Here is a 13,744-nt window from a genome sequence, read left to right as displayed (position 1 = left end):
GATGAAATTCCCGATCAGTAATGGATCCATTGAGTTTATAAGCCAGCCCTTGACAATGGCATTGTCTGTGCGCCATTTTTCGAAAGGATGGGTCCGTTTGTGGAGGTTGATGGATGTCGCCATTGATGTAGCCCAGTTTGTCCTTACCCGAGATATACATCTCGACCACCTGGGACCATAGAGCATAGTTGGAGCCGTCCAACTTGATGCCGATAGGAGTTGCTGTATTGTCGGTCATTTGGGTTGGGGTTGAAGCTTTGGTCAAAGCTTCGTTCATTCGAGTGGCGAGTTTAGTGAGGATTGATGTTGTTGAAGGTTCATTGGTTTGGTTGGAGGTGCTCATTATTTCGGGTAGGCCAGAAATAGAGGAATTAGGGTAATGGTTATAGAGAAGAAGTGGGCGGTGGCAGGCTCATGGATTGGGATTTGGGTTGGATCAGAACATACTCTGATACCATGTTAGAATTCATAGGGTAGAAACTTACTATTTCTTATATATTCATTCGATACAACTTGAGACATGTATATATAACCTAACAGCTTCCTATATTAAGCTATACTACAAACATGGAAAGAATAAAAAATACATGGAAAGAATAAAGGATTGCAGGGATCAATCCTTATATGTAAAGTATCGATCCTTATATGTAAAGATCTTTCCATGACAACTCACGCCAACAGCTCAGTGTTGGACACCATCGCAAAGTTTTTGGAGCCAAGTTAATTTGAGGAAGAACAAGGGGTCGTAGGTTTGAGCCCTGATGTAACAGAGTGCCATGGTGCAACAACATCGTCTTGTAGGCCGAAAGACTTTTACTACTTTGGTCATTTTTGAACTCTTCGAGACATCTTTAGCAGTCTCAAACTTCTTTTGCTTGACCAACCCAGATCCAAGACCCTTTGACTTTGGTTTCAAGGTTTGAGTCGACCTTTGAAGAAGCTCCTCCTCCCCCTTTAGAACATATCCACCAAACCAAGCCACTACCCCAAAATCCATTTTGGAGATACCACTGATCTACAATAACTCTATTAAGCATGAGTTCATGAACAAGAGGGAGGATAAGCTTCGGATAGCCATTTCTTGGAGGGTGGGTTTTGTACTTTGTTGAGCTTTGAGTGCGACCCCTCCATTGTCCTCCCCAATTGCCTCATTCGCCCAAGATGACTCTTGCAAAGAGATGGGCCATGATCTGTGTGAAGGCGGCAGCCGATAGGGGTTGAAACTTGAAATAGACTTAAACGGCGTCAAGTCTAGGCTTATACTTTGTAAGTCTTAAGTTTAGTAAAACGATGAGTTAACTCAAAACAATATGCACCCTTCAATATTTTTACAGCAGATGTGTTGTCTAAACCATCAAATGGTCGATCTGCGCTGGCCAACCACCCTCATGGACTTTGGGGGTGGTCTACCCCCAAAAGGCAATATATATATATATATATATATATATATATATATATATATATATATATATATATATATATAAATTTTTAATTGTTTTATTTTTAAAAGGGCATAAGACATGTCAATTGTTTAAGAGTATTGATGTAGACTTTCGTCAATTTTTGGATGAAAATGCCATCTCCGTCTTTAGCCATAGTAAGGTATCATTTGTGATACGAAATGAAGTATAGGGGCAAACAATAAAGTCTTTATACCATAAAGAGTAAAAATGTATTTAACCCTACAATAAAAGTATTTAGAACTCAAATACAAAATACTTCTAAAAATATAAAATAGATTTTACATTTATATCACATGAGAACATTTTTTCAAATTAAAAAAAAAAAAAAATCCCTCAAAATACACTTAGTTCTGCTGATTAAAGTGTTTCAAGAGTGTTTTTGTATTTTATTCTAAAAGTTATTTTGTCGTAGCATAAAGATAAAAATTATTATTAATTTTTAATTTTAATAAATTGTGTGTTAATATTTTTATTTTGAAAAAAATAAAATAAACAAAGTCCTTAAAATACAGGACCAACGTATGAAAAATTGACAATATCAAGAAGGAGAAAAAAGGATATGGTGAATGAAAAAAAAAAAAAAAAAAAAAAAATCAAGGGAAATCCTTGACAAGGGACAACGGCGATTCCGTTAGTTCATTAGAGAAGGTAAAGGGTTAAAAGAAAGCGACGGCCAAAAGATCTGCAAAAGTAGGGTCTACAAGCCTCTTCGTACGCTATGATTAAAGTCCCATCAAAATTAAAAAAAAAAAAAAAATAATAATAATAATAGCTCCCTTTGAGTAATTTTCTTTCTTTTTTTTTTTTTTTTCACCTCGGGAAGGTCATTTGCCGTGTCTCCTCCCAGGGCTCTCTGAGCCCTCAGACAGGCCCTGATTATTCACGTGGGCCCCGCATGGCCTAAAGACCGACGACACAAGCTGACGGACTCGGACGCCGTCAACGTCGCTGTCGAATGTCGTTTTCACCCATTTTTTGTTCTTTTACTTATTTTCTTTTCTTTTCTGATAACTGTCTTTATCCATTTTTTATTTTTTTATTTTTTTGGCAGCTTTTGATAACTAACTTTAATAATATGTGTAATGTTTCGGGGATTAATGCATGCTCAGAGAAGCTGTCCCGTAACTTACTCTATCATATGAGTTTTATATGAAATCATTTATATTACTTATTTAAATTATTAATAATTTCAACAGATAATTATCGTAGATTCTAATTCCGCCGAGCCTTGATGCTTTTGTTTCACAATGTGAACATGTGTGACAAACTGAGAATGAGTAGCCAAAGTTTCGTTGACACGAACAGGAATTTATATCAATTATTTATTGATAGTGCGAGATATTCCATTTAAAACTCACTTATATAAATCAATTTGTAGTTGTTTAGTCACGTTCTTAGATTTTTAGGTCGTGTATAATATCTCTTACATTACTTATTTAAATTGCTAATAAAGTAATAATTCAGACAATAATTACCGTAGATCTACCCTATTGATCCTCGATGCTTTTGTTTCAAAAACTGAGAATGAGTAGATAAAGCTTTGGGCAATTCATGTACTCCACATGGTGGGAGAGGGGGGGGGGGGGGGGGGGGCTCTTCTAGCTAGGTCCCCAGGAAAAGGACTTGGTTGATGGGGGGGGGGGAGCTCTTCTAGCTAGGTCCCCAGGAAAAGGACTTGGTTGGGGGGGGGGGTTATTAGCAAAGTAATTAATACGTAGATGACCAAAAAGTTACTTGTGTCTAAGATTATAATCTATGCATGTAATCAATGAAATTACAATAAAACGACGTAGCTTTGAGTTTTGATTTACGACTTTGAGAATATAAATTATAATTAGCCATGTGGACACCTTAATCTTAATATGTGGTTAAAAAACATCGAATTTAAGGCAGCTTTACTGTTTGTAGGATCTCACAACAAATAATTCCAATCAAGCATTTTTCTGTACTGCCAGTTTCTGGTAAAAGATGCCAAGTAAAAGAGAATCATTTACATTTTTTGTTCTCTCTCCTCTCTTTATTGTTTATTTATTCCATGATTGAAAAAATCATTTACTAAAAAATAAAAACTACGCTATTTCCAATGTCCTTAAAAAAAATTTATTACCGAAGAGGTGGCAGTGTGGATCGCGGGCCGCTCAGAGGTGGCGGGGTGTGACCCGAACGGTCACCCTTTACATTTTTTTTTTTTTTAATTTTTAATTTTAATTTTTATCTTTATATATATATATATTAGTTTTATATTTTTATATATTTAATATATTTATTTTTTTATTAAAGAGTGACACATGTCATATTTTAATTGGGTCTGACGTAGCAACCAAACAGATTTTGTTAAGTTGTGGAAGAAAATTGTCTAATTTACAAATCGCTCCATGTGGTATCAAAAATAGTTCAGAGGTTCCTGTGGTAGGCAAAAATGATAGGGATAATTGCACAATTGATTCATAGGGTTAGCTTAAATTACAAATCACTCACTGTGATACAAAAAGTTCATGAAGGGTTCTTGTGGTAAACTACAATTACGAATCACTCCTTGAACCTGTTTTTCGCCTACCAAGTTAACAAATTCCGTTAGTTTGCCACGCTATACCTAATAGAAAATCGACTCGTTTCCATTACAATAAACCATTTTTTATACCTCAATGAACGATTTGTAAATTAGACTAACCACATGAACCAATTTTACATTTTTCTTAAATTTTATTACTACTTACTAAAAAGAACAAAATACTATGCTGTTTCCAATGTCTTTTTTAAACTTTCAAAATTTATAATGTAGGATTTTAAGCTTTTAGTCCATTTCACTTATTCATTTGTTTGAATTTTTTGTCAAATACTATCAAAGAAATAAAAATGACAAATTTGTTAGAATGAATTCTAGTTGCGGCCCAATTTGCTACATAGTGGGTAGAGAAGTCTACACTTCAGTTAACATGACTAACTTTCCAACTAGCTGTTGGTGGGATGATGGAGAGAATGTTGGAGATGGTAAAAGCAATTCTCCAATTAGTAGTAGTTGTTGGATGTTGAAGCGCCAAAGTGACATTGAGAGAATCACCTTCTAAGGTAAAATAAGATAACCTTAACGAAGTTACCAATTGAGCAGCCAGAAGAGCAACAATAGCCTCACTATAAAGAGCAGAGCAGTGTGAGCTAATAAATGAGATACATTTGATTATAGAACCAGTAAAGTCTCTGCAGACTGCAGCTTTAAGAGAAAAGGTGGCTCTGATTGTAGTATCATAGTTTATCTTGAAATAGGGAGGAGACGGACTCTTACAGACTTCATGAGTTTTATCATATATTTAGTTATCCATGCAAAGTAGTGCTCCAGAGTAGTCTTGATGATTGTAGATGATATGATAAGAGCATTCGGAATAATGCCATCATGATGAGCTTTATTCCTAGTAAACCAAGGGTAGTCACATGCAAATGGCAGCAAAAATTTGGAACCTATGAGTCTTTGTTGGAGGGACGCCAAGCATGTGGTGTGGATGGAGAATGATAAGGAGTCAATCTGTTATGTTAATAACATTTAATGCAATAGTATCCAAAGGTCAAAAAGATTGGCGGCAAACCACACGTGCAATGGGACAAGTGAAAAAGAGATAAGAAAGAGAGTCTGTGGGATAAGAGCAAAGAGAGCAACTTGGGTCTGATAGGGAAGAAGGTATGGATTGGGAAATTCAAAATTTGGTGGGAATAATATTCTATACCATTTTTCAAAGAAAAAGTTTAAAACGATGGTTCAGCTTGAGCTTCCATAGTGCATTCCAACAAGATTTGGGGAGAGGTGAAGGTGTGGAACGGGAGAAGGAGCTAATAAGGTGATGGGCAGATTTGGGTGAAAAAACACCGGTGGTGGATGGGGTCCAGAGAAGGGAATTAGAGTGTGGACGAATATTGATTTTTAAAATTGCAGAGATGGTGGTGGGATCTAATAAGATATGCAAGACATTTTGCTTCTAGGACATGGTAGGGGAGTGAATTAAATCAGAAATGGCCAGGGGGTGGTTGGAGGGGATTTAAGGCAATCTAGGTATTGGTGTAAAGGATGGGGCATTAGGAATCCACGGTGAGGACCGTATATGAAGGCTTGAGTTATTATGAAGAATAAAACAAGCTCCAACAGATATGATAGGGAGAGTTGCCTTGATGTTATTCCAAATCTAGGAGCCAGATGTGAGAGAAGAGGATAAGAAGTTACCATATCTGATGTACTCTTGCTGAAAAAGAGGAACCCATAGGCTATTATGACTGGATAGCAATTTCCATCCCAGTTTTGATATCAAAGATAAGTTCACATCTTTCATGAGTCTGAATCCAAGGCCACCCTGGACTTTTGGCAAACATAAGGAATTCCAAGATTTGAGTGAAAGGTTGCGGGTTTTATCCTTGGGGAAACCCCTCCATAAATTTTTAAAAGCCCTATCCAATTGTTTTCAAAGACCATCTGGGAATAGAAAAGAGCTCATGGCATAGGAAGGTATAGCAGAGACCATTGATTTTATTAGTGTAGTTTTACCTGCTTGAGACAAAGTTTTGGATCTCCAACCTTCGATTTTTCCATTAACCTTGTCTAAGATATCTAAGATAACTGCGGCTTTGGATTTGCCATATAGGATAGGGAGACCAAGGTGTTTTGCATTAGCTGGAGTAATCTGGTAGGGGAGAATGTTCCGGATATTTCTTAGATCTTTAGTTTCATTAGAGGGTTTTTTTCTGGTTATTTAGAGCTATTTTGCTTAGTTGGTTTCAAGTTTGAAATGAGAATGAGTACTATATTTTAAAAAGAGTTTCGGATTGCAATGAAATTGATGGCGTTGGAAAGCTAATAAAAAATGAAACAAATATGTCTGAAATAGGTTTTTTTTTTAATTCGGACATTTTCTATGTCAAAATCGCCTTGCAATAAAAGATCGCAAATTTGGACAAATTTGGAATCCTCTTCTTACTTGAATTGAATTTTCAATCTCCTACTTGGACTAAGAGACTAAATTCCGATTTTTCTTGGATTCCTAGGGCTTTTAGGCCTCTCTTAGTCTCTATAAATAGACCCATATTCTTCCTCTCATCACTACTCTCTTTACATTTATGTCTTTTATTTTTATGTATTTATTTTTTAAAAACAAAAATCAAACATATTTTAAATTAAGTTATATTTAATCTCGAAAAGCTTGATAACAACACCTACGCAATCCTTGAGGTTCGACACTCTCAATATAGCCCTATCTTACAAGGATTCGTACTATTGTGAGTGGTAATTTTATCAATGATATTTTTGTACACAAAACGACCACATTTCATACCCCATAGACTACGTGCTAGTGTGTTTGTAAGAATCAAATTGAAACAGGTAATATCTCATGCTGCCAAAAAAAAAAATAACAAAACTTCTTAATTCCCTAGTCAAGTGATCAGTGTTCATCATGTTAAGCTCACAAATAAAATACAAATCAGAATTAAAGTTCAACCAAATTCTTAGAGATAACATGATCAGGTAGTTACAATGTGTACAACAGGACATCAAAATGTTTTTCTTACCCCCCAAACTTAAACGATACATTGTCCCCAATGTATAAATAGATATACAATACCGGGTGGAAAGGAAAAATTGGGGCTGGTTGTACTCCCCCAAACTTCAATGCAAGAATGCCTACCCTGAAAAAGAAAGCACTACTCCAACTACGTGATGTAAAATAAGTATCATGAAAATCAAAAGGAGAAGTGTTAGTAAGAAAAACTAAAAATAAAAATAAATACATAAAAGTAAAAGACATAAATGTAAAGAGAGTAGTGATGAGATAAAGAATATGAGTTTATTTATAGAGAGTAGGAGAAGCTTAAAAGCCCTAGGAATCAAAGAAAAATAGGAACTTAGTCTCTTAGTCTAAGTATGAGATCAAAAATTCAATCCAAGTAGGAAAATGATTTCCAATTCGTCCAGATTTGCGGTCTTTTATTGCGAGACAATTTTGGCATAGAAATCGTCCGAATTAGGAAAAACCTATTTCAGACATATTTGTTTCATTTTTTTTATTAACTTTCCAACGCCACCAATTTTATTGCAATACAAGACTTGATCAGAAAGTTATGATCAAAACACTGAGACGTGTGCAGAATCCAAATTTGAATCCAATTCGATTTTGACTCCAATTGGAGAAATTCCGATTTAATCATTTCCTTGATTTGATTAAACTTAACCACATCATATAGGTCTTCTATTATGATTGGTTAAGCTTAACCATATCTTCTAGGTCTTCTCAAAGTGTGATTTAAGTTCAAAATCAATGGAATTAATTGCATGTAAAAACAATAAAACAACACAAAATCAAACAAATAACTATGCTAATGAATTGACATATGCAAGTTAAGAGGCTTGAATGTGCAACATTTGGCGCTTATTATGCATACCAAAGTATTTCAGTACTTTCTCAATGTACTTTTTATTTATTTATTTTCATGACAAGTACAACTATCTCGCTTTTCTATCCCTATGAATTTTTCCATCCCTAGGATTTTCTTTGCATCACCTAAATCCTTCATTTAAAACTCAGCACCCAACTGAGGTTTCAATCTCTTAATCTCTAACATGTTGGTAGCAGCAATAACTATGTCATCCACATATAGCAACAAATAAATAAACGAATCATCTGACAATTTCCTATAGTAGACATTGTTATCATAATTGCTTCTAGAATAACCATGTTTGACCACAAAGCTGTCAACGCACTTATACCATTGTCTCGAAAATTGTTTCAAACCATATAATGATCTCGTCAACCTAAAACATGATCTTATTTTCCTTTAATAATGAACCCCTCTGATTGATGCATATAGATGGCTGCTTCGAACTCACTAGAAAATTCGTTTACACATCAAGTTTCTCAAGCTCCAAATCAAATAGAGTAACCATGGCAAGCAACATGCGAATAGAGCTATGTTTCACAGCAAGAGAGAAAACTTTATTAAATTCTACACCCTCTATAATACCTCGAAAATAAATATATTTAAGTTAAACAAAAAATCACGATTTATAAATCAAAGATCCGCATTGAAGGCCACATATAATGGTTTCCAACAAAATGCCATAAAATGACTTTCTTTAAAGCCTGGCGCTTTGCATTTTCTTCATTTTCGAACGTTCTACATCCAACTAGAACATCTGAGACCTTCCTTAACTGAGCGATCAACATCCCACTAGAACATTTGAGTGGGTCACCATTATGGGCGTGCCATGTACGAATGGGTCACCATTGCTACTTTGATTGTAGAGTGGGTCACCAGAGACAGATGAGGGGGGTGGGGGGCCTTTCTCAAAAAATTATGTTGGCTCTTACCCAATAAATTTTTTTGCCTTAACCAAATAAACCAAAAAAAGAAAAGAAAAAAAGAACAAAGTTACAAAAAAAAAAAAATCACCATACCCAATTAAACTTAGAAAAAGCTTTTTTAAACCTCGTCGTCTCTGATCCCACCGGCAGTCAGCCATTGCTTCCGCTTCATCCTTCAATAAATTCTCAAAACCCCTAATATTTTGTTATTTATTTCCGGTTATATGGTGAAGAAGTGAAGAAGATAACTGAAAACGTGACTTACAGCCTTAAGGGGAAATTAAATTGAAAACATGAAGTAAAGTTTAAAGAAGAAGTGAAAAGGATGATTGACTTTTAGTTTTAGAAGACGCTAGACTCATGTCTCCGTCTCACTGTTTGGAAGAAGAGATAGGAGAGTCTAGAAAAGTACAAAGAAAATAGGATAAAATAAATCTTGAGAAAAATGGAGAAAAGTCTAGAGAAATCAATTCAAAAGAAAATAGGAGAAGAGGCTAGGGAAGTTAGAAGTGTCTAGTTGTCTATAGAAGAGTAAGAGAGTAAAATAGATTATAGAAAATATTTTAAAAAAATTTACACTGACCGAAGGAGAAGAGTCTAGTAAAAGACTCAAATTCTGCACAAATTTCGTGAACAGTGAGAACTGAGAAGTGAAGTATGAAGAAAAAGTGAAGACAAATTTTGTTTCATTTGTGTGACTAATTTGTATTGTTGATAAATTATAATAATGTTTAAAGTGGTATTTGAAATTTGAAAAGGTTTTAACCTTTAAATAAAAAAGGTGTAAAAGTGGAATTATTGTCAATTTGTCATATTGTGATTTGTGGGTGAGTTTTGTATCTTTGAATCTTGATATTCGTGAATAATGGCTTTGAAGTTGGGGGTTGGAAATATAGTCCAAATAGAGTTAATGGGTTAATTAAAAAAGAAAAAATGGGTAAGGGTAAATGGTTTGTTAAGTGATTATTGAATGCTTTGTTGACGATTTTATTATTATTATTATTTTATTTTTAGTACTTTACAGTATTATAAAATTTTGATTTTGAAAATTCTTGATTTAATTTGATTTTTATGACACAGAACAACAATTAATTCGTAACACAGAAGCGGTACAATTGTGCAAAACCATTCAACGCAAGTCGCATTTTTTGAGGTTAGTTTTCTAAGCTCAATTCCTAATATAAGTAGTATTGTAATTTGGATATTATGGTTATTAAATATTGAGAATATTAGTTACTATAGTTTATAAGTCTAAACAATTCATTTGGGAATTTGACACGTGAAAGCTATTATATTCTATTGTTCTTTATGTGAATTTGTTAATTGCTAACTTACAAATATATATATATATATATTTTACTTTTAAAGATTCCAATATAACCATGTAAATTTATTTGTAGATGATAGGAAAGCCAAATACAATACTTGACTTTTCAAAAGAAAAAATGCACAAAGTTCAAATGCCAATGATGGTGATGCATCATCGCCAACTTCTGATATTGTAGTTTCTGAAAATTCTTCTAAAAAATCTCGAAGGGTTGATGAAAATGAATTGGATATTAGTTCATTAGAGTTTGATCTTGAATTGCGTTGTCAGATATGGGAGTATAATGTTAATCAACGGGATGAAATTCGACGAGCTTACATTAAAGCTGGTCTGTACCAATTTATCCTCACAGAGTATCCAAAATTCGGAGATCCAAATCATCTTCATAGTTTTCAACCTTCGCGGTTCAATCTATTTCCTTCATGGCTTGAATATTCGCGCAAAAAAGATGCAGCATTTTGTCTACCATGCTTTCTCTTTAATAAGTCATCTGGGCATCTTACGCAACTTGTATTCATTATAGATAGATTCAAGAATTGGAAGAAAGTTAGAGATGGAAAAAATTGTGCTTTTTTCAATCATATAGGAAAATATCCTAATTCCATTTACAGAATTGTTGAGAGGTCATACGAAGACTTGAAGAACTATCCTTAACACATACAAAATGTGTTTGAAAATTTCACTTCTGAACAAATTGCAAACAATCGACTCCAGTTAAAAGCCTCAATTGATGTTGATCGAGTGCTTGCATTTCAAGGTGTTGCTTTTAGACGTCGAGATGGAAGTGTGGATTCAAACAATCGTGAAAATTTCTTGAAATATTGAATTCAATGGTTTTATGTAATGAATAGATTGCTGAAGTGATAGCTAAAGCTCCAAAAAATGCCTCTTACACATCACCAATGATACAAAAATAAATTTTACATATTTTTTCAACCAAAGTAAAGGAGGCAATTTGCAAAGAAATTGGTAATGCAAAGTTTTGCATAATTGTTGATGAAGCTCGTGATGAGTCAATGAAGTAGAAAATGGCTGTAATTTTAAAATTTGTCGACAAAGATGGTTTTGTGCGGGAACATTTTTTTGGGCTTGTTCATGTCCCTAATACTGCGGCATTAACCCTACAAAAGGGTATATATTTTGTATTGTCTCAACATAAGTTAGCCATTGAAAATATTCGAGGGCAAGGATATGATGACGCAAGTAACATGCGAGGTGGGTGGAATGAGTTGCAAGCTTTGGTTTCAAATGATTGTCCATATGCCTACTACATTCATTGTTTCGCACATCATTTGCAAATTGGCATTAGTGGCGGCATCAAAAGAATTTATTCTTGTTCATCAATTTTTCACTAATTTGAATTCTATTGTCAATATTGTTTGTGCCGCATGCAATCGATTTGAAGAATTGCGGATTTCCCAAACTGCTGAAATTGCTTACTTGATTGAAATTGATGAGATTGAGAGTGGAAGGAGACTTAATCAAATTAGCACTTTACAACGGGCTGGAGATACTTGTTGGAGTTATCACTTGAGATTATTTTCTAGCTTTATCAAAATTTTTAGTTCAACCTGTGAAGTTATTCTTAAAATCATTGATGTGGGAACTACTTCTTTCCAACGAACAAAAGCAGATTCAATTTATCAGGTAATGACTTCATTTGAATTTGTCTTTATCTTGCATCTCATGAAAAAAAACGATGCAGATCACTGATCATCTATGTCAAGAATTGCAATCAAAATCTCAAGACATTTTAAGTGCTATGCATCTTGTTTCGTCAACTAAAGCATATATCCAACAATATAAAGATGATAAATGGGATGATTTATTTACCAATATGAAGTCATTTTGCGAGAAACGCAATATAGATGTCTCAGATATGAATGCTCGTAATGTTGAGAGACGAGGTCGAGCTCGCTATCAATAAGCTGACTTTACAATTGAGCAACATTATTGAGTAGATATTGTTTGTGCCTTAATAGATTCTCAATTGCAAGAATTAAATCGCCGATTTAGTGAGCATGCGGTGGATTTGCTTATTTTTGGCTCGACTCTTGATCCCCGAGCCGCACTTGAATCTTTTATAATTGATGATATTTGTCAGTTGGGAAACAAGTTTTATCCGCAAGACTTTACTGATCTCGAAAAGGAACAGTTGGAAATAGAACTTAACCATTATAAACATAATGTAGTTCTACATTCGAGTTTCCAAGCACTGTCAAATATTTATGAATTGTGCCAATGGTTGGTTAGTACTGGAAAATCAACTATCTACCAACTTGTTTTTCGAGTAATTGTACTTGTGCTTACTTTTCCAATTTCTACCACAACTATAGAACAAGCATTTTCAGCCATGGATATTGTCAAAACTAAGCTTCGCAACAAAATTGAAGATGAGTTTCTAACGGATTCTTTAATGGTGTACATGGAAAGAGAAGTTGCTGCAACAATTAACATAGATTCAATCATAAATGATTTTCGAGATTCAAAAAAACGACGGGTTCCATTTTGATAGGTGTTTTGACTGAAATTTGATGTATTATGAAACACTTATTTTTGTATAATTTCTTTTGCTTAATATATATATATCAAAAATGCCTTGGCCCTTGTTCAAAATATTTTTTAGCTCCGTCCTTGTGGGTCACCCGAGGCCGAACTTGGTTGGGATACTAGTATATGATGGCATGCAGTAATATCCGAGACACCAATATTGTACTGTAGGTCCCACGAGACAATGCCAACCAGAGCGAGAATGGGTTAAGGGCCTGAGTAGACCATATGGAAGAAAGTTATGACTATTAATACTTATATATGTATTGCATGATTTCTTGCATCAAAACACAAGTTGCTTGTTACCTTAACTATACCATCCCTCTTCAAAATAATCCACACTGTTTAGATGACATAATAACGAAGACAATACATACCATGTTATGAAAAATCCATATTTGATAATTGAATGTTACAAACGGTTACTTAAGACTCTTTGCATAAACAAGTTTTATAATAATTTACTTAGTAAGTCGTGGACTTACATAGTTACTTTTTTCCACGTGAAACACCTCGGTATTTTGTAGATTAACAGGTTGCCAAGTTGTATAGTGAGAAATTTGATGGAATGAAGATGCCGAGCGAATGGCTCGCATTGTTAGGTTTGATTAAATAGATGTTTATTGTTAACATTAAAGTAATGTCTATTTAGAAGCTTTGAGTTTATATTAATGATACATGTTATTGCTTATGAAATTATGTTAGTTGTCTCAGATTATTTATTTACACTTTCAGCTGTAGTATACTCTGATAATTTGTTAGGCATAGTGAATTCAACTAATTATCAGTTAATTACTTTGAATGCACTATGAGTAACACTCAAGGTTAAATAAATATAATTATTTGATTTTGGGGGCATTACACCCTCTCTTTGACTAGTACCCTTTTCTACCAAACGTTCTTATGAAGAGATATGGCGACAACTCATTGTGCATAATCATTATTTGTGACAGGCTCTAGATAAGTGAAGGCTCCTAAACTCCAGTTTCATCTGCCATCGTAAGTGCATATGCAACCAAATCTGTATAGCCATATCTCTAAGGTAGCCTAATATGTCTCCTCTTTCT

General features: G+C 34.3%; 1 protein-coding gene across 1 annotated transcript; it reads left to right on the top strand.

Moving 5' to 3' along the window:
* Window positions 1-206: 206 nt before the first annotated feature.
* LOC133866142 (uncharacterized) lies at window positions 207-12,639 on the top strand. The gene is made up of 4 exons (XM_062302693.1): window positions 207-376; window positions 10,398-10,455; window positions 11,833-12,016; window positions 12,110-12,639. The coding sequence occupies exons 1-4, from the start codon at window positions 207-209 to the stop codon at window positions 12,637-12,639; spliced, it is 942 nt and encodes a 313-aa protein (XP_062158677.1).
* Window positions 12,640-13,744: the final 1,105 nt, after the last annotated feature.

This window comes from Alnus glutinosa, chromosome 4 (assembly GCF_958979055.1).
Source record: "Alnus glutinosa chromosome 4, dhAlnGlut1.1, whole genome shotgun sequence".
Taxonomy (NCBI): domain Eukaryota; kingdom Viridiplantae; phylum Streptophyta; class Magnoliopsida; order Fagales; family Betulaceae; genus Alnus; species Alnus glutinosa.
The sequence above is the reverse complement of the archived record's forward strand: the minus strand, read 5'-3'. Positions and strand labels throughout refer to the sequence as shown.

Coding starts and splice junctions, on each gene's coding strand:
- LOC133866142 (XM_062302693.1), top strand. CDS start 207: ATGCCGATAGGAGTTGCTGTATTGTCGGTCATTTGGGTTGGGGTTGAA. Junction 377..10,397: donor CCAGAAATAGAGGAATTAGG/GTAATGGTTATA, acceptor TTGCGTTGTCAG/ATATGGGAGTATAATGTTAA. Junction 10,456..11,832: donor ACGAGCTTACATTAAAGCTG/GTCTGTACCAAT, acceptor AAAACGATGCAG/ATCACTGATCATCTATGTCA.